This window comes from Podarcis bocagei (genome assembly GCF_964188305.1).
Source record: "Podarcis bocagei genome assembly, chromosome: Z".
Lineage (NCBI taxonomy): Eukaryota > Metazoa > Chordata > Lepidosauria > Squamata > Lacertidae > Podarcis > Podarcis bocagei.
Window position 1 is genome coordinate 7954838 of NC_138140.1, and position 25608 is coordinate 7980445.

Consider the following 25608-nt stretch of genomic DNA (forward strand, 5'->3'; position numbering starts at 1 on the left):
TTAAAAAATTTAAAAAACCTAATGAAAATGCATCAACATCTTAGTGTACATTTCTCCTAATAAACACATTTTATATGCCATTTTCCCCAGTTTAATGCATATGTGTATGTTATTATCACCAATATATGTATTTTTAAACACACTTTAGTACATGCATTTTGACTTGGCTGGAGAACTGCATTGCAAAATGAGAAGGGTGAATTTTGAAGGAAGGCTGCTTTTCGGTTTGTGCATTTATTATTTATTTTATTTTATTTTTAACTGTACTTCACCAAAAGATTTCAAGCAGTTCACAAGATAAAAATGTAAGACCAAAGCACAGATAAGTAGCTAAAACAGAAACAACAAAATAATAACCTCCCGCAAACACGCTATTTTTTTTTAAACTGCTCTTACTCATTTTCTTTGAGTCAAACTATTTGGCCCTGAATATTCAGCTGATGAACAGTTTTTGATGGATACAGCTTTTATTCCCCTTAAAATTGGCTTGGACCAATGATTAAATACCCTGTGAGTATTCAATATAATCTTTCCAAACAGATAGTAGCCTGTGCAGTCCTGTTTGGTCATCACTGTCTTGGCCACTGGGACAAATAAAGGCACTCACTTGCATCTTGTTCTGTGGGAAGGCTGACTTTGCTTAGAGAACATTTTCTTATAGCTGCCCTGGGTAAAAGTGGCAAGGATCAAAAGGAGCAGGACAGGCCTCATCCCAGGTCCGTCCCCCTCACATGCTCCCGCTCCACAGTATCTCTGGAGGCCTTCCTCTCCAGTTAATCTATTCTCCATTCAGCAGCAACCATGTGCTCCCCAGCAGCCCCCTTCCTCTCTTCCATCTCCACAGTCCAAGGCCAAGGCCCACTGCTGCAGTTGCAGGATACAAACCTCTGACTACCCCCACATACTGCATTGTTTTGGAAAGTGTGAATTAGTTAGGTTCACCTCTAAATGCAAACTTTTTCAAGTTTCTCCTCATCTCTATCCTATACTTGCCTACGTCAGAATTAAGTCTCAGTGTTTTCAGTGGAGATTATTTCCTAGTAAGTATGTTTAGAACACATGTGCTATTAACATTTTTGAAGCCCAGCTGATCAAATGAAACATAATTGCACTGGTTCTCTGTCTCACATGTTCTAGAAAGTGCTTAACTGACTGGCATCAACCTGAACATGTAAGTTTCACTTTTGCTGCAAAAAACTGAAGCCTGAATAAGTAACTCTAAAGCTTGCTATCAACATTTTGAAAAAGGCCAACTCTAGTAGAAAGCTAGGAAGGGAGGGCGGAGTACCTGTGTAGCTCATAAAATTGTTAAATGGAGTGTCCTGGAAGCTACGGAAACCACACATATCATTCCCAGGGGCTGGATCACCACAGGTCTTGTGTTTTGGAGCTGGATTTGTGTCATGGCAGAGGTCACCGGTCTCAAAGGAAGGTTCTGTTTCCATGCATGGATCATTGCAGGAGAGGATCTCGGAGATTCCTCGGAAGACATGGTAGAGCCCCAGACTGTGCCCTATTTCATGGATCATTGTATGGGTGTGTCCCGCTATGCCATAGAAGGAAGGATTTAGCACAATTCCCCCTGTAAAGAAAGAGAGATAGTTGTTTTTATACTCATATATGCAGAAACATCATGTGATGGCTGTTTCCCATTGGGGCTGGTAGAGTGGAAGGTGGGGAAGACAATGGGAGGTGGAGCCACAGCCGATGGCAGACAGAGCCAGTCCCTGAATGGCTGTATGCAAAAAGACAGGCAGCTGGGGCCTTACTGGGGTTGGTGAGGCAGTGCTACTTTTGCCCTCATGGCCCAGAACACCAATGAGGAAAGGTTTATGGAGTTGGGTATGTTTAGCCTGGAGGTGATTAAGATGTGGCTATGATAATCATGCTCAAATATTTGAAGGGCTGTCAGAATAATAGTGGAGCAAATTTCATTTTTGTTGTGCAAGAGACCAGGAACTGAAATAATGGACCCACAAATTATAAAAAGCGGGATTATGACTAAGCATTAGGAAGAACTTCTTGATGGTACAAGCTGTTCGACAGTAGGGCAGACGGACTTGAAAGGTGACGCAATCTCCTACATGGAAGGTTTATAAGCAGAGGTTGCATGGCCAACTATGACCTTTGAAGTCCCTTCCACCCCTATGATTCCCTGTGATGGAATCATTCAAGCGCTATGATTCATATGCTATGATTCATTATTTACGCACTATGATTCATACACTATGATTCCAGCTCTATAATTCTGTGATAGCAGGAGAGCAGGAGCAGAACTCAGTGAAGGACCACCAATAAATGGCTTTCAAAGGGGGTTGGGCAAATTCATGGAGAAGGTAAGTCTCTCAAAGGTTATTAGTCAATATGATTATACAGTGGTACCTCGGGTTACAGACGCTTCAGGTTACAGACTCCTCTAACCCAGAAATAGTACCTCGGGTTAAGAACTTTGCTTCAGGATGAGAACAGAAATTGTGCGGCGGCAGCGCGGCAGCAGCAGGAGGCCCCATTAGCTAAAGTGATACCTCAGGTTAAGAACAGTTTCAGGTTAAGAACGGACCTCTGGAACAAATTAAGTTCTTAACCCGAGGTACCTCTGTATAAACATAAGAGGAGCCTGGCTGGATCAGAACAAAGGTCCATCTAGTCCAGCATCTTGTTCTCACAGTGGCCACACAGATGCCTCAGTGAAAAGCCCACAAACAGGACCTGAATGAAACAGTCTCTCCCCATTTGTGATCACCATCCATTGGTATGCAGAGCATACCGCTTCCATCAGTGGAGAGAGAACATAGGCATGGTGTTCAGAGAAAGTATATTTTCACTGAATGCTAGTTGCTGGGGCATAAACAACAGGGGAGGGCTATGAGCTTCACACTCTCCCTGTGGACTTCCCAGATGCATCTGGTTGGTCACTGTTGGGAGAAAAATTCCTAGACTACATTGACATTTGGTGTGATCTAACAGGGCTCTTATTATGTTCTTCTGTGGGCAAGCAAAACAAGGCAGATTTATCTTAGGATAAGTCATCCCCAGTGCTATTTTTCTAGAAAAAGAGGTGCTGGAACTCACTATGAATGCCTCCTTTATTCTCTTAAATGGCAATGGCACCCACCTGAAAGATACCGGAACTGAGTTCTGGTGAGTTCCATCTGGGGGGAAAAGCCCTAGCATGCCCATTAATTTTAGTGTTACAACTGTGCTAGATGAGACTCAGAAGTGCCATGATCACTCCCTTATTTGGTTTGTAAAAATAATAATGGCAACAGCTGCAAGAGAATTCAATTCAAGAAAAGGTGTCATTGGGGTGGGCCTTTTTAAACCCTATCTCCAGCACCATTTTCTCAGTCCACTTTACTGCCCCACCCTCCCAAAGCTGCTATTGGGAAAAACCCTGCAGGCGTCATATGAGCAACCTGTAAATGTCCCTGCATGGGGCAAATAGGGACTTTGTGGGAGGTTTACCATTGGAAAAATTGCATAAGCCATTAGGTGAAAAGCTGGGCTGGGGGGGGGGGAGGAAGGAATGCTTTAATCAAGAATAAGTTAGCAACCAGCAGGAGTCAAACTTAGCTCACTGCAGCTTCTCATTACAGAAGCGCTGAATCGCAACCCGCACGTGTGCAGACGCGGGTTGCAAACACTGCAGGTTGCGAATGTGCATCCCGCACGGATCAAGTTCGCAACCCGAGTGTCCACTGTATAGTGTGCAGATCAAGGGAAGTAATAGTACAACTCTATTCTGCCTTGGTCAGACTACACCTGGAATACTGTGTCCAGTTCCAGACACCACAATTTAAGAAGGATGTTGACAAGCTGGAATGTGTGCAGAGGAGGGAGACCAAGATGATCAAGGATCTGGAAACTAAGCCTAATGAGAAACTGTTAAAGGAGCTGGGTATGTTTAGCCTGGAAAAGAGGAGATTGAGAGGAGATAGGATAGCCATCTCAAGGGCTGTCCCATGGAAGATTGAGCAAGATGGTCTTTTTTCCTGCTCTGGAGGGTAGGATTCAAACCAATGGCTGCAAGTTACAAGAAAGCAGATTCCGACTAAACATTAGGAAGAAATTTCTGACAGTAAGAGTTCTTCAAAAGTAAAACAGTCTCCCTTGGGAGGTGTGGACTCTCCTCTCTCTGAGGTTTTTAAGAAGAGATTGGATGGCCACCTGTCATGGATGGTTTAGTTGGTATTCCTGCATTGCAGGGGTTGGACTAGATGACCCTTGGGGTCCCTTCCAACTCCACAATTCTATGATTCTATTATAAGTATACATTAAAACAACAGAGACAGTGTTTTGCCAGGTACTAGAAAATACAGACTTCTCAGATAAAGGATTGGTGGATCTGTCAATATAAGCTTCTCATTTTTCCAGCCGTAAGAACATCAGAATGTAAGAGAAGCCAGCTCAATCTGTCCAATAGCTCATCTAGTCCAGAATGCTATGATTCCATTACACCTTTGGATAGGGAAAGTGAACAGTTGACAACCGCGAGGAGGAGGAGGACAGTCAAGGGACTCTAGTGGTCAACAGTGAGGTCCTTGCTGAGGTGTGAGCCTTCACAGGTGCCCAATGTGCTGTTCCTTTGGTGCTGCCACTAGACAGTGTGTGTGAATGAATAGCAGCAAGAGAGAATCCATGTTGATTATTTTGCTGCAAACCCATCTCAAAGCTTATCTCCCTACCATTCCTCCCCACCCCATCACTAGATATATTGGAAAAACACTCCCTAAGTGAGGAGATAAAAATCACAATACAGGCTGGCTCAATTTCATCAGGGCTTAAGGCAACTGTGCAGGTTGCTTGATTTTCTTATTTATTCCTTTTTTAGACCCCCCTTCTTTTGGTGGAGGTTATGTATATTTTTCACAGCTGTCAAGAGTCTAAATCAATTGCAATCTCCCCACCAAAAAGATAGTTTCCCTCGACCAGATGATCTATATTCCAAAGCTAAGATCCGGACAGTGGTGCATATTTCATCTTATTTTTTCTTATTAAATACATATTGGATTTATAGAAAGAAAAAGAGTATAGAAAGATTAAGCAGCAAAGTTCTTGCTGAAGGAGAAAAGGTGGGCAGTGAGGGCTTTTAAAACAGGAAATTAATTTTTTCTCCTTCTGCCTTATTTGGGGGGGGGATGAGTCAACTTCAGACTGTCCACTGATTATATTTTATTGTGATGATTACTCTTGCACTCATTTTTATATAGAAAAAACCCCCAAAGAAACTGAATCCAAGGTACTAAAAGATGCTGCTTTGGACCATTAAGAGATTAGTTGAAATCAAGAGAAGAGACAGTGGAAAATACCTATGACTGGTCCAGCAGGAGGTGCTACAGGAGAGTACAACACCAATTAGCCAAAAAAAATCTAGTTATCTGAATTAAAAAAGCCTGCTTCTGTTCCCAAGCTGCTTGCCAGCCCTTCAGCTCTCCCGTTCAAACTCATCTCTCTCTCTGTGTTTGTGCTTCTACATACAAAGCACCTTACACCAAGTCAGCCCACTGGTCCAGCTAGACCAGCTGGCTCAGAATTGTCTATTTTGCTGGGACAGTGATTCCTTAGAGTCTAAGGAAGAGGTCTTCCACATCTCCCTTCATGACATTCTTTTGACTCTCCCAAGCATCTCTCAAACTCACCTCTTTCTCTTCTCCCAAATAAAGTGTTGTGGTTCGAGGACCCGACCCCCGCAATGTGAAATGAATACGCAAGGACACGTGATATAAGGTTAATGGGCAAGAAAATGCCACAAATTTATTGATTACAGCAGTGAAAAGGTATTGGCTTAGGCATTGGATGTCTAAAACAAAGGGGGTTTATTCACCAGTAGGTGGAGCCTGTTGATGCTAATCCAACTATAGGCTCTCCCCTGATGTCACCGGGGGTCGTGACATGGCCTCCCGCCAAGCAGGCATCAGACAGAGTACACGACTGCCAGATTCCTTTAACGGAATACCCAAAAATTGAAGGCATAGGCCACACCTAGCCCTTCAACACCACAACACATTATTCCATTGCCTAACCTACCCACCAATACCACAAAAGTTGTGACGATTGCTACGAGGTAGGCGAAAAAACCAAAAAGCCTAATGCCAAATGGAAAAATTCCTACCAGGCCCCCTGGACAACCAGAGTGACCAACCTAAGGTCCATAGCAAGGCCAATGAACTAAGACCCTGAGCTCAAAGGGAGTGGAGGGTGGGTGACTCGCGATGAGACGACGGCGAAGAATGAGGCCGAGGAGAGGCTGGCGCCGCAGCAAAAGGCTGCTGTACACGCCCCCTCGGAGGCACCTGGTTGGGTGCTGGCCGAGGGGCGTGGGCGCCAGCCAGGTGAGAGGAGGAGGCAGGGGGCTAACGCCCCCTGCTAGGGGCGGAGCTCGGGCTCCTGCCCACAACTACTCCCCTCTCTTCCAGGGAGAAGAGTCTTTATATACTGAGTCAGACCACAGGTCCAACTAATGCAGTATTGTCTATGCCGTTGGGACAATGGCTCCCCAAAGTCTTCCATTCATTTGTCAAGCGCTTTCCCTCTCTCCCCTCACTCCCTGTTGGAACAAATGAAGCATCTTACACTGAATCTGACCACTGGTCCAACAAGCTCAACATTATGTACTCTGCTGGGGGAGTGGTTCCCCAACACCCTCCTCATACTCCTGTCTCTGACTTTGTCTCTTTCCATGTGAAGCAGCTTCTACTGACGCAGATCACTGGTCCACCCAGGCCAGTATTGGGCTCATCCACACTTACCTTTTGCCCCATACTTTCTAGGCATGGGCCCTTGCTTTCCCAGTCCACGTCCCAATGCTTTTTCCTTTTTTTGGCCCATCACTTCCCCCTTGCTCTTTAACGCTGAAATTGCCATTAGTTCTGATTCAGCTGTAAACAGCAGGTTTTTATAGGGAAATTGTCCAGGGCAAAACAACAACAAAAAACAAGCACTTGGGCACGGGCCTGGAAATCGTAGACCTGTGCATAGAAATGTGGAGCAAAGCTAAGTGTGGATGAGCCCATGGTCCCCCGAAATCGCAGGCTGAAGTCTTCTTCATCTCCCGATATCTGATGTTCCCTTATTACTGAGCTATGGGCATTAAGAAGAGAAGAGACTGCCTTACACTGAACCAGAACCATTGGTCCCTCTAGCTCAGGATTGTCTTCACAGACTGACAGTGGCTTTCCAGGGTTCTAGATGTGGCTCTCTCCTAACCCTACCTGGAGACGCTAGAGATTGGATCTAGAACCTTCTGCATGCAAAGCAGGTACTCTAACATTGACCTACATCCCTCCTTTTTAGTTCTACAAACTTGACACCTACTCCTGAAGGCAATGCCTCTGAAAAACCAAAGGCCAAAACAAAAAGCCCTCCTCCACATTTGCAGGTGATTAATTGGGGGCATATTTATGGCTGATTTTCAGAGAGGTAAGATTCAAGGATGTGATGGGGCAGGTGGGGGGAGGTAATCACACCACCTGCTTGCAGAGTTCCTTCTGGTGGCCCATATCCTCTCCGCCTTCCAATACATCCCAACTGACAGAAGAAGCTGCCAGAGAGATGCTACATCTAGCACTGCACCAGAACGACCTTGGTAAAGCGAGAAAATGCAGATGCTGGAAGGATCCCTGGAAGTGACAAGTCAGGAGCAGAGCATATGCCCTTGCTGCCAGGGGTGGGCTTGTGGGGCTCCCCCAAGGGAGGCATGGAGGACACCATCCCATGCACCACAGTCCAAGGGAGGAGAGGGGCAGGGAAGCTGCCACCCACTCTCCTCCTGCCCTCCGTGGGCAGGGCAGGCCTGACCTGGCAGCAGAGCAGCTGCAGCCATGCGCAAGGCACCCTGCAACTGAAGATAGTGGGCAGCATTGTTGCTGCCCACTCTCCTGCTCTCCTCCCCTAGGTCAGGCATGAACAAGAAGGCACAGCTCCTTCTTGCACAGAGCCAGGCTCCAATGAAGGCACCTGTTTGTATCCCCTCAAAAAATTGCACCCAGGGCCACAGCCCCCATGTACCCCTATGCTATGCCTCTGTGATTGGTGCTCTGCCTCTGACATTTGCCCAGGTGGGGGCCAGCTTCTCTTTCATACCCAGGCAAAAATGAGAGTTTCTTTTATTCCTGGTTTAGTGCTTTAGTGCATTACTGAAAATGCAGGAAGCATAATAATACATAGCATGAAAGGAGTTGTGTTGCGGCTGATGAGTTAGTGTAAGGCGCTGGTAGCGTCCAAGTCAGACTATTGGTACATCTAGCTCAGTATTGACTATGCTGAAAAGCAGTGGCTATCCAGGGTGTCTCTCTCTGCCCTATCTGGAGCTGCTGGTGATTGAACATGGGACCTTCTGCAGGCAAAGCAGATGCTCCACCACTGAACAATGACCCATCCCTCAGGACTGAGAGAAGCTGCGGCTTTAGCCACTGCCAGTCAGTGTAGGCAGCACTGAGCTAGGTGGACCAATGGTTTGCCTTTGCATAAGGCGGATTCCTATGTTTCTCCCATCATCCCTGATCACTGACCCAATATGCTTTTTCTAAGTTAATCAGCATGCACTGAAGCTTACTTAGCCTTTCCCCCCACCACCACTGGAGGCAGTATGGTGTAGTGCTTAGAGTTCTGGACCAGAACTTGGGAGAGCAGGGTTCTAATGCCCACTCAGCCATGAAGCTGATTACCATACAGGGTTGGGAATTATATAAAAGCAGGGTATAAATAATTCAGAAGGACTTATCTCTATCCCCCTTAATACAGTCATTTTTGCAGTCTTTCCTTAGCTGCCTAAGTGACCCTGTGATACCACCTGTAAAGGGATTTTTCAACATTAAGCATGGATGCTATATCACTTGATGGGTCTAAATATTGTAAGCCAGCTGTTGTGAGTGAGGGTTCCAGACCATTCCTCACCACCTCCAGAAGCCGCCATCATGTCATTCATCATGCCATTCCCAGGGGCTTTGGAGAGGGAGGGGGAGAGAGAGAGAGGGGGGGGGAGAATATGCCCAAAGGCCCTCTGGAGATGGTGAGTTTTCCTCACCCCCAAATTGTTAACCCTCTGAAAATTGGTTAAAACCACTCCCCTGCCATTTCTCCACCCACAAACTGCACCCACAAACTGGCCCTATCTGGCTGTTCCCCCACCATGAAACTCCAGGTGACATCCATTAGGGGTTTCCAGTAATGAAACAAAGGGCATATAGCCAGGAATTTTGCCTGGGGTGAAGCCTCCTGAGGACACCACTGAGGCTCTTAGTCAACCAACTAGCTTCTCCAATATGGACACATATCCTCAAACCCTAGCTTAGTTAAGGACATGCCTTCTCACCTAGTTCCAACTTCCACCTAGCAGTCTATGAGTGTCCATGATTGGCTGCTCCCACCTTACAGCCTGACATACAGCTCTTCAGGGACACCCAGTTGGGACAAGGAAATCAGTTGCCTGCATTGCGAGCAACAATTGTGAGGTTAATAAGTCACAGTGTTACATCTCCCCCACTAAAATAACTGTTCCCTCACTCAAAAACCTTTGCAAATTCCACATGTGGAGAAGATGCCCTCAGAAGCAACTTCTTTGAAAAAGGTGAAATACTTTTGTCTTGACATTATTTGAGAAATACTGTAAAGTGTTTGGGGTTTATAATCTAATATTTTCCTGGTTGTAAGCCAGGAAGCAAGGAATGGTGAATATTATTTTGAGATTTTATATATATATATATATATATATATATATATATATATATATATATATATATATATATATTATTATTATTATTATTATTATTATTATTATTATTATTATTCGGTGGGCTACTTAAGACCCACGCGGGTGGCGCTGTGGGTAAAACCTCAGTGCCTAGGACTTGCCGATCACATGGTCGGCGGTTCAAATCTCCGCGGTGGGGTGAGCTCCCGTCGTTCGGTCCCAGCTCCTGCCCACCTAGCAGTTCGAAAGCACCCTTAAGTGCAAGTAGATAAATAGGTACCGCTTTATAGCGGGAAGGCAAACGGCGTTTCCGTGTGCTGCACTGGTGCTGGCTCGTCAGAGCAGCTTCATCACGCTGGCCACGTGACCTGGAAGTGTCTGCGGACAGCTCTGGCTCCCAGCCTCTTAAGCGAGATGAGCATGCAACCCCAGAGTCGGACACGACTGGCCCGTATGGGCAGGGGTACCTTTACCTTTACCTTACTTAAGACTATGACTGCAAATGATAAGAAATCAGGATAAAGGTTAACAGCATCCTGTCCTTTCTTTGCCACAAGGAGCAGTCCACAGGGAGGATATTCTCCCTTTTCAAGGTCTGCCTCTTCAGTTGCCGAGAATAACAGGTGGGGAACGCATTGCTGTTGTGCTCAAGCGCGGCTTGTGGGCTTCCCATGGGCATCCAGTTGGGCAATGAAAGGATGCTGCATTAAATGAGCCTCTGGCCTGATCTAGCAGGACCCTGCTTAAGTCCATAGGGAGATGATTTGGCTAATTATCCCAGCTCTAGTAATGCTTGGGCCAGAGAACTGCAATGCTGGGACTCCCAACCTGAGACTCATGGGCTAAGGGCGCAAAGATCTACAAGAGAACCTACCAGGCTTTCTAATTCTAATTCTCTTGCATTGGCTGTATCATTTCTCTCCCCTAAGGGCATATAATTGGCCAACATGAGAATGGAACGCTGGACGAGACTGGGCCATTGACCTGGACTTTTCTAATGTTCTAATGCATAACAGTAAGAAAGGCCTGTTGCCTTTGCCGTCTACCTATGAGCTTCCCAGAGCCATCAGGCTGACCACTGTGAGAACAGGATGTTGTTTGACCTGATACTGTGGAGCTCTTCTGGTGAACCAATGACTTACCCAGGTGTACCAAAGCTTCCTTGTCCCACGGCCAGGTAGCTACACCTGCCAACTCTTCTTCAGAGCTGTTAGCAAAGAAGATGTTGAGATGTGTTGAGCCATCCAGTTGGAGCCTGTTCTTAAGTTCTTTGACGTCTAAATAAGCTCTGCAACAGAAAGAAAGATGAGAAAATATCACATAAATGAGAAGTGACCCCCTCAAAACAGACAAAAGTCTCATAATATGAGCTAACATCAGAATGGGTATTGGGCTGGTGTAGAATTGTGAGACCCTCTCCCCATCTTTTTTTTTTCCTTTGGGAAGATCCAGCAACCATAAGGCTACATTTTGACCAGAATGGGAGTGCCAGTGGGAATGATGAAGAATCACCCATAGAGGACCCACAGTGTTTCTAGGTTCAAATCACCCCATACCTTTCAGCTGTGGGACCTTGAATCTCACTGAAGAGGTAAATCTGTACTTGAGCTACAGATTGAATGCTCTGGTATTTTAAAGGAAGGAAGGAAGGAAGGAAGGAAGGAAGGAAGGAAGGAAGGAAGGAAGGAAAACACTTTCACAAAGAGTCTAGTTTATCAGGAAGAAGAGACACAAGCTAAAATTATCCCAGGCATGCTGCTTTTCTGTTTATGGAACGTTAAAAACAAACAAATTTTATTTATTTATTTAAAAGGATGGAGGAGAATCTAGTCATGTATAAGCCTGCCCTGATCTGATGTGACTGTGAGTCAAGGGCTAATGTGTGATTACTGACAGTCCTGCCCACAATCACTTGGAGTAAGCTAACTGAGACCTATTTCATATTGCATAATGACTATAGGCACTATACCACTTCAGAATGCAACCAGCGGCTCAGATCACTGACTCATTTGGGAAATTGCCATCTCATAAATGTAAAGATGACTCAGCCTGGGGGGATCCCCCTTTGCTCCTAGCTCAGTCTTTGTGCATTAGCTCACTAAGACTACCTGGGTCCCTAAAACCCCTTCCTGATGTTCTGTGAATGCATGCAGTGGGTGGCATTGGGATCACGTTCATGCTCCCTGACTTGCCCTGAACTCCACAGGCTCATCTTATTATCTGAATAGAGTTAATGTGCGTGTTTCTCAGTGTTAAGTGGTAATATTGCAAAACACAGCCTTCCCAGCTAAAAGGACAGAGCTCACATCAGTGCAGGTGTGTGAATGAAGATGTTGTTCAGGCCCCCTACACCAACCTAGTGCCCTCCAGCCAGTATGTGCGATGTGGGAAATTAAAACTGCTTTATGTTCTAACAATGTCCTATGATATAGCATCAACTTCAGGGCACCCACAATGCACTAGAGCAGGGTGGGGAACCTCAGAACCTGGGGGCTATCCTGACTTCTCTATCTGGCTTTCAGAACTTTCACCAAGCCATAAACCTCACTTTTCCTGCTTTGCGCCCTCCTCCTTGTTAGTTTCTTCCAGACTGGAATGTGTCATTGAACTCTGGTAATGCCTTTTGCTTGCCCAGATGGAGCATAGAGACTGACCTATTGTACTGGTCAATGGCCGTAATAAAGATTTGTGGTGGTGGTGGTTGACCTATTGTACAAAGGTAAATCTTTACATGCATTGCTCCTCCCCCTTTCCCCCTAGCCCCACCCACCCTTGGCATGTGGTCCTTAGAATGCAGCCATCAGGGAAGAGGGTTCCCTGCCCAAATGTAATGCTACATTAGGAGGCATGGTGGGAAATTAAAATGGCAGCTTGCTACAGTGGTGCCTCGCAAGACGAAATTAATTCATTCCGCGAGTTTTTTCGCTTAGCGAATTTTTCGTCTTCCGAAGCACGGTGTCGGAAAAGTTTTGGAAAAGCTTCAAAAATCACCAAAATCCTCAAAAAAGGCTACCACACTGCGTTCTATGAGTTGCTCCTCGAAGTCAAGTCGCAACTGTATTAACGGTGTTAAGAAAAAGGAAACAAACTTGCAAAAAACGCAAGACGTTTTCGTCTTGCGAAGCAAGCCCATAGGGAAATTCGTCTTGCGAAGCAGCTCAAAAACCGCAAAACCCTTTCGTCTAGCGAGTTTTTCGTCTTGCGAGGCATTCGTCTTGCGGGGCACCACTGTATTAGGCAGTGGTTGTTTGACCCAGGGCAGAGGTCAGCAGTTGGCCCTATCAGGGCTGGGGCAATGTGCTGATGGGAGCATGTCATGGGCACAAAGCCCCAATCCCCATCCTTCAATGCATTCATTGCTAAGTGTGTAATGGGGTCAGCTCTTTGGGGCTGCCTACATCTCACTCCCTTCTCTGCTGCTAAATGCATTGTGTTCTAACACTTGGACACACACACAAAAAAGGGGGGGGGAGCAACATAGCCATTGCTATTTCCACATCCCTGCTCAATGAAAAATCCCCGCTTGGTCGAACATGGAAATTCAGCACAAGAATTCAAAATGTGATCAACATGCAGCTGAGCCCTCACTCTTAGTTCTGTAAGGTAACAGTGCATTTTGAAACCTGCAGTAGAGGTGAAACCAAGACTCAAATTACTGGGGAAGAGGGGGGAGAGGCAAGGAGGGAGGGGAGGGAAGCCCCCCCCACTCTCATGCCTTTGGAGACAGCTCTCTTAGCAACTGCTTTTAGAAAGCTACAGAGGGGGTGATTTGGCTCAACTTAGAGGGAGTCATGACCCATAGATTTTATTAAGGATCCTCCCACCCCCATAATAATAATATAAGCGGATAAAACACGTATCCAGAAAGTCAAACCTAGTCTTAGGGGCACAAGGACATCAACCTGTCATTCCTCTCTTGATGCCTCATTAGCAACGCAGACAAGCACCTCATGGGAGATTGCTGAGGGTATCAGATACTCTGTGCTCAGACTCAAGAAGCGTGTGGCACCAACAGGAGCCCATCAAACTCTCACAATGAACTGCTGTTGTTTTGCATCGCATAATGTAACAACAATGATAAATGCAGCTTAATACTCACTTGCCATTTAAAGAGCCTCTGGAAACAAAACAAAAAATATTTCCGTTTTATTTTTGGTGCCTGTTAAAGATGTTCCTACAAGCCTTCTAAATTAAAATCTTTACCCCAGTTAGTAACTGTATTAGACTTGCAGTTTAAAACCACAACAGCACATATATAAACTGCATTTTTTCCAGAATTTTTTTTTATTTTTTCACAATATAATAAAATTATATCTAGAACCAATGAAGTAAAAAAGAAAGAAAGAGAAAAAAGAAAAGAGAGGAGAAAGACAATAGAAATAGCAACAAACACACAGCCCCCTATTCTAATCCTACCCTAATCTTCAATCCACATACAAAGAGGGTCCCCAGCTCTCACCTGAGAAGTTTTTCCCCTTCCTCAACCTCACACCCTGAGGAAAACCCATTCTTGCCTGTCTCTCATACTGTCTCCCTTTCTTTTCACCATAACCCCTCTGTGTATAACTTCTTTTCTACAACTAACAGTAACAGAGCACTATCAGAAATTAACAATAATAAAAAAACAAAGGAAAATTATAGATGATATAGATATATAATTGTACCTTCTGATCCTCGGATGAAGAGTGGTATAGACATTTAATACATTATAATGCATAATATATGCAATTGTTTTAACTGTGTGGGTGTTTTTTTTTAAAAAAAACACAACGATTTTCCATTAAAAAAAATTATATTACATATTGCTTCAGGATGCCTCATGAGAAGTGATTCATAAATAAATAATCATAACATCAGAATAAAAGAGAAATACATTACAATAAAACATATGTAATAACCCATAAAACAGACTTACTTAAATAGAGGCACAATATTCAACAGCAAAAAACAACAACCAATGAACAGCAAAATCATCCTTATCAGTGAAATGTCTAGGACAAGAGATACATTTTACCTGGTGATAAATGTACATTAAGGATAGTGCCAGGTGGATTTCACAAGCAGGGCGTCACCACTGAAAAGGCCCTTTCTTTTGTCACGACCTGCCAAACCTCCCCTGGTAAGAGGCCCCTGGAGTGTCAATTACAGACTGAGGGGTTTGTGTAGATTGTAGCAGGAAAGTAAATAATCCATTGTCACATCACAACCTCCTCCCAGTGTAGGCACTTCTATCTCACTTTTCATTCCAAGGAGCTCAGGGCGGCAAGCATGTCTCACTCGCCTCACCCCAAATTTATACTCACAGCCCCCCTGTGAGGTAAGACTAAGCTGAGAGATTGTGACTGGGTGACAGCTCTGCTTGAAATCCTGGAAAACAGCTGCCAACCCGTGTAGTAACTGGCAGTGTATTGAGGTAGATGGACCAATGGTCTGATTCTGAATTAAGGCAGCTTCCTATTTTCCTAGGAGATTCCCATTGAACCATTGTGCAATTTTGCAAATTAAACAAATAAACAAAAACAGGAGAGGGGAAATAAAACAACCCATTGTTTTTTTAAAAAAAAATTCTGGCAAAGTTCCATTTGTCTAGATGAAAAATAAATAAATCCAGAACTATTTCTTCAGAATCTGACACTAAAGCATATTTGTCATGACAAGTTCTGACCCAGAAACTATGCTAGAAATACAGGCTTGCAAAATTCAGGTTGGAAGCCAGGTGTGACAGATTCTGTTTTTAAGCACAATGCCTCTTCCCAGATAGAACACTGTGCAAGACAGCACAATTTCCCAAAGCTTATTTTATTTTTTCCATTTTGTTTTGTTTGAAATGGGGCAACTGGAAAACATACTAATGAAGGGGGCTGCACTCTCTAGGGCAAAAAATTCTCCAAGGATGGGAAACATTTGGATTCTTCCACCTCTCTCTCTTGGCAAGCTGTGCATGTGTTTTCGCCTGTTACACGTGGTGCTCTCATGAACCGTTTGCTCCTCTGTTCCACTGAGCTGGGTTCCTTGAATTCTTTGTGAAAATTCCCTTCCCAGAAGGAAGAGAGACCACGGGAGCTGGCTCAGAACCAGAGGCTTCCATTCATCCCCCCAAGGACTCCCCAATGGAAAACAGACATGCGTTTCCACAATAGAATTATCGTTTCTCTCCTCCCCCTGTCTCTCACAGAAGTCATTGATTTCAAAATATCTCTAGGCTGGGTGTCCCCAAGCCTCCTTCTGCTGAATCATGGAGAAAAGCCATCTCCTCAGGGATATCATTGGTTTTGGGTGGGGGTTGTTTCCAAACATTTATCTTGAGACAAGCAGTCACAGATCTATCCTGAAGGATGAAGCTCTGTGACGATTAACCCAGTTCTCATATCCACTGTCGCCCTGTGCTCTCTGTGACCTGTGACAAACACATAGGTTTTTCTGATGATATTTGAGAATTGGCTTAAAAAAAATCTTATAAAGAATGAAAGGAAGAGCTGTTTCCCTGAGGTGTCCATTTGAAACCTCTGCCCATGTTGCGTTCCACCTTCACAGCTTCATCACCAGATGTGGCGTACATGTGAACTATGCAAAAAGAGCCCCTCTTGTTCAACCAATGGACCATTTGATCCAACATCTGGCTGCCCACAGATACCTCCAATAAGGCCTTCATTCTGGCTGCCTAGCACAGAAGTACAGCACTTCAGGCCTGGACATCAACAGCAGCCCTCCATAAATCTCTATCTTACCCTCCCTATCCCACATACCCACTCTCCAGCAACATCCACCAAGATTCTGGCTTCACACCCTCCTTTGAATGTTTTTGCCTTGCTGCACTCTACTAATGTCTCTTGATGACCCAGAAGGGGCGTGTGTGTGTGTGTGTGTGTGTGTGTGTGTGTGTGTGTGTGTGTGAGAGAGAGAGAGAGAGAGAGAGAGCGCATGTGTAGAAACTAGTCTACTATACAAAAATAAAGTTTACAGTCATTGCTCATATCCCCTTTTGCCTCTGGCCCTGCCTGTTTCTGTCATGTGTACCCTGAAAGATTGCCCAGAAAGGAATGTGTCCCTTGGGTCAAAACATTGTCCATCACCTCTGCCCTCGAACCAGGTATGCAGATGTCTACTGGCTCTGAACAGAGTTTTTAGTTTACTGTCAAGACTAATTACCCTTGACAGGCCTATCTGCCATGAATCTAATGGCAGCTATCATCATCATCAGTGCTTTTTTCTGGCAGTACAGTCTTACCTCATGTTACATCCGCTTCATGTTATGTTCTTTCAGGTTACGTCCTGCAGTGACCCGGAAGTACCGGAAAGGGTTACTTCTGGGTTTCACAGCTCATGCAGAAGTGCAAAATGACATCACGCGCATGCGCAGAAGCAGCGAATCGCAACCTGCGCATGTGCAGACATGCCACTGAGGGTTGTGTTCTTTTCATGTTGCGAACGGGCCTCTGGAATGGATCCCATTTGCAACCAGAGGTACTACTGTACTTAGTGGTACACAGTGCCATCACCTCCCCCCCCCCCAAAAAAAAATTGTGATAAGGAGGGTCGGGAGAACAAGCAAGCAACCGTGGCTAAAAGGGGGGTTGCAAAAGGTAGGTTGAAGCAGCAGTGGCAAGAAAAAGAGGGCTCTTGTTCAGAGCTGTAGTTGCCACACTCAGTCAACAGGTTGCACTGTTCCCCTTCTGCTGCCCCCACAATTCATGCTCTCCCCCTGGACGCACTGCCATGTCACGGCCTCGCTGCGCCATGAGCAGCCAGGTAAGCGCGAGCACCACTTCCTTTTCATCTCTGCTCACTCTTTCCATGTCTGTGGGATGGGGGCAGAGGAGTGGAGGAAGGGAGAAAGAGAAGGGGGAGGAGGCAGAAGCCTCTGCTGCTAGTGCCGCCATGCTCCATTCTGTGGTTGGGGCAAGCCGTTGAGTTGAGCACAGAGGGTGTGGCTGGTGGCTGGGAGGAGGGGAAGGGAGAAGAAGGGAGAGGACAGGAGGAGTGGGTGTGAAGAGCAGATGGGGCAAAGTAAGGGGGGAGGTTGAAGAAGGGGGAGGGGTGCACAAAGTGGGGCTTTAATTAATCGAGGGGGGACAGGAGAGAGAGTGCATGTGTGTGAGAGAGAGGAAAGGCTGGTGGGGGTTGGGGAGAGGATTATGATTAGTACCGGCACCATTTTTCTTAGGGAAAAAAGCACTGATTATTATTATTAATACCCCACCTTTTTCCTTGTGGGACTCAAGCACTGACCGAAGAGTTTCCAGACGTGTTCTATATATTCAGTACGGCCATATCCATACCATGCATTCAAAGCACTATTATTATTATTTTATTTTTAAAAATGTTATTAACAGTTTCAACAAAGCACTATTAGACCACTTTAACAGTCGCTGCTTCTGCCAAAGGATTATGGGAACTGTAGTGGGTTTAGGAGACCCCCTATTCCCCTCACAAAGCTAACATTCCCCAAATTCCCTGGGAAAAGGGATTGACTATTAAAGGGCTCTGGGGACTGCAGCTTTGGGAATAGAATAGGGGTATCCCAAAAACCCTCAGCATCTTTAAAAAATCTTAGTTGTCAGGATTCTTGGGCGGGGCGGGGGGAGCCTACAGTTGCCTAAAGCGGTATAATAGTGCTTTGTATGTATAGTGCAGATGGAGCCTCAGGCAGTCCCATTTGAGAGCCACCTAAGCTAGCGGTCATTGCCACATATTGTGGCAGAGAGTTCCAGACATGAGACAGAGTGCCCACAGGCAGTGCTTAGAGTGTGTTTCTCATATATATATATTATTAATTTTCCATCAAAAAAATACAAATCACACCACATTACAACTTCTACAGGTTTTCTCGTTTTTGGACTTCCTTCAGCCTCTCTGCCAATCATCCGAATTGAACTTTTTTAATTACACATTTCCAAATTTTACTATTGCCTTTAAACCTACCCCCCGCACCTGTTTTCCTTTTTTTGCAATACTTCTTATGTTATTACAGAGCTTCTTTAAATGCCACTAACGTTATTTCTTTATCACTTATACATTCCCAATACTCAACTAGCTTTCCCCAGTCCTCGATGAACTTTTGATCTCGTAGGTATCTAATCTTCCCTGTCAGTTTATCAAGTTCTGCATAGTCCATCGACTTCATTCTCCACTCCTCCAATGTTGGTGTGCTTAGAGTGTGTTTCAGCAAGAAAATGGCAATGGTGGCCAGCAGGTGAGGAGGAGCTGCTCTCAGACTACTATTCTGCACTGACTTAACCTGATATAAGGAGTTATGTATAAATAAATATTATGTTTTAAGCTTTAAGGTATTTTATGGTAAGATAAGGTTAAAATAAATTAAGGTAAATTGAATGACAGAAGATAGTGAAAGATAGCAAGGATTTGTTGAGTGAATTAATATGTTAGACCGTTAAGATAAATTACTTAACAAAAATTGAGAAAGATGGAAAGAATTTGCTGGAAAAAATAACTAAACTAGAATACAAAAAGGGAGGTGTGAGGAGGTCGAGGAAATAAGCAAATGAAAGATAAAGATATGGAGTATTGGATGTGTGTTTTTTATTGTTGTATTGTTGTATTGGTTTTTATGTTTTTTATTTTCCTTTTTTATGTATCGAAATGTATGTCTTGTTGAATTTTTTGTTGCTTTCCTTTTTCCTTTTTTCTGTAATTTCTAAACCTCTAATAAATATCTTTTTTTAAAAAAAAACAAACCTGAGCATAAGCCTCACTGAACACGGTGCAACTTGCTTGCAAATAAACATGCATCACATACAGTAGGCTCAATCTGTGAGTGCTGAATGTCTGGCAAAACCAGCAATTATTGCTCCATTCCCCTTTGTCCCAGGACCTGGCCACATCTGGCAGATGCTGTCTGGACAGTTGTCTGAAAGGGAAGACAGTACCAGCCACACAGCATCTAGTATTCTGAAGGCAGACAGGTTAAGGGAGAAGCTACTTTCTCTTGCCTCAAGAATTGCCTCAGACCAGGAAGATAACAATACTGAAACACATATATGCATATATCTTCCCCAACACCTGTATCAACTTTATAGTATCTGTCACTGTAAGGGCCTGTATCACAGGTTGGGAACATCCAGCCAACAGGCCATTTAGCCCACAAGGCCATATCGCTTACCACCTCTGGCATCAGGTGACTGACAGGAGCACAGGCCTACTTACCTTCCAGTGGCCAGTTGTGTGTGTGTGTGTGTGTGTGTGTAAGATAAGGATCTGGTCCCTTGGCTTTATCAAGTTGCCCCAGGCCTGGTCTGTACCATCTGCCTGTACAGTGGTACCTCGGGTTAAGAACTTAATTCGTTCTGGAGGTCCGTTCTTAACCTGAAACTGTTCTTAACCTGAGGAACCACTTTAGTTAATGGGAACTCCCGCTGCCACCGCACTGCCACTGCACAATTTCTGTTCTCATCCTGAAGCAAAGTTCTTAACCCAAGGTACTATTTCTGGGTTAGTGGAGTCTGTAACCTGAAGTGTCTGTAACCTGAAGCGTCTGTAACCTGAGGTACCACTGTAAAGCTATTTTTTAAGGGTGGTTCTGTTTTGTAACCTGTTATGGTTGAGAAGGTGGTAGACACATTTTTGTAAAACAAATAGATGTTTAAGCATGTGGTCTGAGCAGGTGTCAACATCAAAAGCTTTTCAGTTTATAAAAAAGCAGGCCAGTTTAAAAAGGAAGTATGGTATGGATAGAATAGTCTCCCCCTCCTCTCATTATCCTAGAACCTGGGATAAATAAATGAAGATGAGTGGGGGAGAATTTCAGAGCAGGTGTAGAAACATAGGAAGCTGTCTTATATTGAGTGATATCCCTTGTCCATGTAGCTCAGTACTGTCTACACTGTCAGGCAGTTATTCTCTGTAGATTGAATCAGGGACTTTCTTTATAAAAGCAAGTGCTCTATGGAGCCATGGTATTTTCCATAAAATGAAGTAAGAATCAAGCCTTCATGATTTCAAAAAAAAGAACATAGGAAGCTGCCTTATATAAAGCCCATCTTGCTCAGTACAACCAACACTGAACGGCAGTGGCTCTCCAGGGTTTCAGATAGGGAGCTTTTCCAGTACAACTTGGAGGGGCCGGGCACTGAACCTGCGACCTTTTGCCTGCAAAGTGTTGTGCTCTTCCACTCAGCTTCTTATGTTGCGGTTACCGTGTTTGCTAGCATAGCACCAAACAACTGCTGGTAAGCACCTCAAGCCCCCCTTCTTCAGCATGGTCTGTGAGCCACCCATCATCTTCTCAAGGTTATTTGGGTCCCGTGATGGAGGATGTAATGTCACTCAAATGGGCCGATGCCAAAGAGAACCAAAGCAGCCAGACTCAAGGGCTGCCAAAGTCGCATTTCAAAGCCATGAGTGCAGTCCTGGAAGAGGATCAAAGCCTTTTTGAGCTGTCATTAGAATGTTTCCTTGACGCATCTCTTTGGTAAAGGCCAGTAAGCTCCATTCCTTAAGCTTGGCAGTCTGAAACAGCAGTTCAGAACAGAAATGGGGAGAGGAGGGAAACGGCGTGTGTTCATGAAGGGTGGAAGAGCATAATTTCGAAACAGAACTCATGCCCCCAAACGCAAACCAAAGCAAGTGATAACTCAACATAGCACTTTTCCTAAGAAGGGACATTTGCGTAATGCCAGGAGACTGCCTTACACTGGAGTAAGTGTGTCAGTTAAAGGTCTTCTCTGCTTGAGCTGCTTTCAGATGCAGAGAGTAAGGCTGTGTACACAACATCCATTTAAAGCACAGGGTTCCAGGCCCCTCCCCAGTATTTTGGAAACTGTAGTTTGTAAAGGGTGCTGGGAAATATAGCTGTGGGGGGAAGGGTTCCTAGGATTCTTTGTAAGGGGAAGGATGTGCTTTAAATGTATGGTGCGTGGAGAGAGAGGGAGGGAGGGAGGGAGGGAGGGAGGGAGGGAGGGAGGGAGGAAGGAAGGAAGGAAGGAAGGAAGGAAGGAAGGAAGGAAGGAAGGAAGGAATTCTACAGATTGCTCAGAGGCCACTGGGGAGGCTGATATCACATCATCAAATCACATGTTCCTCTTCCCCCATCCCTGCAATGTGTTCAGCCAGACCAACCTGTTCCACATGCTCCTTTGCATGCTGCAGAGCGTAAAGCAGAGAGGGACAAGACGGCAGAGGGAGATAGTGATCTACTTGCAGATCTGTGGGTGATTTGCATTCCTTTGCAAAGGTTTCTGAATCCCAGTAGCTGAATTAAGCTTAAAAATTTGAAGGGGGAAAAATGCAGTGGGGTTTTGCTAATTCATTATTTCTCAGACTCAAATATTGTTTGGCTCCAACCCCTATTGTCCAAAGCAACTGGGCATGCTGGCTGACAAGTTCTCCATCCCTTGGTTTCAGGGCTGAGGATGTGGCCCTCCAGACCTCTCTATCTGGCTCTCAGGATTCTCCCCAGGCCACACCCACCCACCCTGCTTTTGCCTGGCTGGAATGTCCCCTTGCACCCTGAGAATGTCTCTTGCTTGCCCAGATGGAGGCTAGGAAAGGATGTTCCAATGCAGATAGAAACCTACTGGGCAAAGGCACAACTTACATTTACTGCTCTGCCCATTTTTGCCCCTGGCAATGTAGGTCTTGGAAGATTGCCTTAAGTTGAACAAAAAGGCTCCCAGCCCCAGTAAACTCCACTGAGCACAGTTGAATTTCCTGCCAAGTGAGGAAGCCTAAAGACTGCACTGTCAATTGAGTAATGGTTTCCCAAGGAGCCTTTCATTACACGGTAAAGCAAAGAAACATCAGAACAGCTTTGTAAAACAACCTGGCCTCTCTTTATCTAGGGGCAAAACTAGGCTTTATCTCACCTAAGTCAAAGACCCCATTTGGCACACCCCCGCAGCACACATTTGCGTACACACACACAAGCTGGGAGCCTCGATGGTGCCCCTCTGGAGGCTGCACCTGGGGCAAAAAACCCGGCCATACCACCCCCATAGCTATGGCAGTGCTTTATCAGAGCAAATCCAAAAACAATCACATGGAATTTGGTTTAGTCATTGCTTGTTTCCAGCCTCCCTCCATAGTGACCAAAGGCTTGACGATGGTTGGTCTCTCAAGGGACCCTGGTGAGCTTGGTAAATCTTAGTCAGAAATCACAATCCAGCCAGCATAGTTAGGGATGCAGTTGTAAGCTAGTGCTCTTGGGACTGGTAGGGCTGAAGACAAGGGTGTTGTTAGAGCCAGTGCATTCTGCTTCTGCCCAACATCTGCCTACCTGCTGAGTTCTGCAAGGGCAACAGTGAGAACTGAGGAGGAGGAGGAGGCTGACAGCAAAGGAAACTCCATGGACTGTTTGCAAGTATGAAGGCAGGCAGGTGGAGACTGGCAGACTGAGGTGGTGGCACAGTGCCAACAACATATGGAGGGCCACTTCCCTGCCATAATTCAAACACTCCTGCCCAGTGCTATTTTTCTAGAAAAAGAGGAGCTGGAACTCACCATGAACATCTCCCTTGTTCTCTTAATAATGGCAATGGCACCCACCTGAGAGGTGACAAAACTCAGTTCCTGTGAGTTCCAGCTGAGAAAGAACCCTGCTTCTGCTTACCGCAAGCATTACCGGGGAGGAGTGCGTGTGGCAGAGGCAAATCTGTCAATTTTTGTTTCTCTCTGTTTTACATTTTCCCATTCTTTCTTAAGTTCCGTTCTCCACACCAGTATGCAATTTTTTTTAGAAGTCCTCATGAAGCGTCATTAGCATTTTAGTGTGAATTTTTTCCTAATATTCACATTCTTGTATGCAGTCTTGCCTTGTATACACCCCCCCAAAGCAATGCCTCCTTATATTATGCACTCTTGTGTGTTATTTTCAGTAATAGGTGCATTTTAATTTTACCCTGGCATATGCACTTTTGCACACTTTGCTTGGCTGGAGTATGGCAGTGCAAAATTCAGTGAAGTGTGACTTTCAAAGAATCTCATTTTGTATACTGTTCCAGAAATTGTTGTAAATTAGGTAGGGTTATCTTTTAAATGCAAACTGAACCAAATCCCACCCACTCCACCACCCATCACCAATTTGTATATACATGCTGCTTAATACTCAACTTTCATGCTTAGACATTTATGTGGGAATTCTAGGTTGCTTGTTTCCAACAAACAACCCTTCATTAATCCATTTTTAATCCATTGTCCATTTTTGTTTGAAGAACAGAAGCAAACACAGAGAAAAGACAAATCACAAGACAGTAGGTGTCTTCACACTCAGTGTTACAAGTGGCTGGATTCAGGGGCTGGGGGAGAGAACAATGCTCCACCCCCCAGCCCAAATGGCAGTGCTTACAAGAGTTTCTGGCTTGCCACTGCTATTGGAGAACAACCAGAGCCCAAAATAAACTCCCCCTCCAAAGTCTGTTGCCCCCCTGCCCCCAAACTTTGAGCAACTCAAAAATCCATTCTTTTGGCAGAAGCCCTAGAAGAAAACATGCAATGACACCAAGTTCAAATCCAGATTACTGCTGACCTTTTTTTTTATATAAAAAAAATGGTATTAGGTGAGGCAGGCAGCATGAGGAGAAAGGATAAATAACAGGTCTTATCAAATGGCAACCCATTGTTGTGGAGCACCATGCATACTTCATAGGATGAATGGAAGAACTTAAAAGATCAGTCCTGCTAATCTTTTACTAAGGTCCACTATCCTGTTTTCTACAATGCAAACCAGATGCTTCCAGGAGTGAGCAAGCAAGGCCTGGTCTTTCCCCTGGTGTTGCCCCACCCCCACCCCACTGTCACATAATTTTGACTAAGGAAGTAGGATTTGCTTATCACAGCTCATAACGTAGCAGGACTTGCTAACCACTGCCCCATGGCACTATAGATTCTCAGTGAAAACCCTTTCAGGCTAACTCCATCCAGGCTGGCCATGGGCTACTCCTGAGCAGAAAGGATTGTAAGGGGGCTTTGTACTGTTGTTTGACAAACAAGGGCTATGTGAGCTCCCATGTGTCTTTCCTCACTCTTCTGTCCTGACTCCTGGCTTGTTCATAGGTCCTGCCTTTTGATCTTGACTGCCAGTTCTTGGCTTCGGACTCACACATGACCTGGATTGCCAGTCAATTAATTTTGTATTGTATAAATAAGTTATGGGCTTTGAGACTGGCCACAGAGGGCCTGTCTGTAGGCAGATAGGTAGGCACTAAAGGAAGAGTATTTTTCAGTGGTTGCTCCAGATCAATGGAAATACCTTGCAAAGTACGTACATATGGCCTCAACTTTCTTGTTTTCTGACTCTCGTTTGAGAAGCACTGATTGAGGGCATGATGAAGAGAAGACCCCTGAGAGGGTGCATGTGCTAGAGATGGGCAAGACTGTCAACTCAGCTCTCCATCTTTCCACATCAGTTTGTGATTTTTTGTTCTTGTTTAAGTCCTCATGGAAATTCATCACCCTTTCTAGTGCAAACTTCTCCTAAAACGTACATTTTTGCAAATCCATTTCTCTGAATATAATGCACTTCTGCATGTTATTTTTTATGAATATATATTTCTGTGCACCCTTTATACTAGCATATGCATTTGTGTACACCTTGCTTGCCTGGAGGACTGCACCGCAAAATTCAACGAGGTGTAAATTTAGAAGGATGGCTTTGTTCCAGTTCTTGTACTGCTTTGAAAAGTGAGAGGTTTGCCTTTAAATGCACATGGAACCAAATTTCTCCCCTATCCCTAACACATGCTGGTGAGTTTTGCACGAGTCTCTTCAACAACCCGAGCCTTCAGGAGAATTGCACTCATTTGCCTGTTATCCGCCCTCATCTCCACCTGATATTCCCTTGGCACCCTGATGTTTTTCCAGAGTCTGCACACCCAATCTTTGTAACAAGGAGAAAAAGTCACAAAAGATAAAAGGAACAGCATCAGGAGATTTACAGAAGCCAAGTTTGCAAAAGCAAAACATTT

The 25608-nt window shown here is 44.9% G+C and overlaps 1 protein-coding gene across 1 annotated transcript in view; it reads right to left on the reverse strand.

Annotated features, from left to right (window-relative positions):
• The window catches only part of PAPPA (pappalysin 1), a 246209-nt gene that overhangs the window by 179263 nt on the left and 41338 nt on the right, over nt 1-25608 (reverse strand). Inside the window, exons 3-4 of the mRNA XM_081179613.1 lie at nt 10834-10979; nt 1289-1582 (exon numbers count right to left, since the gene is read on the reverse strand). Of these exons, the coding sequence (XP_081035739.1) occupies nt 1289-1582; nt 10834-10979 (440 nt within the window). The remainder of the gene's footprint in view (nt 1-1288; nt 1583-10833; nt 10980-25608) is intronic.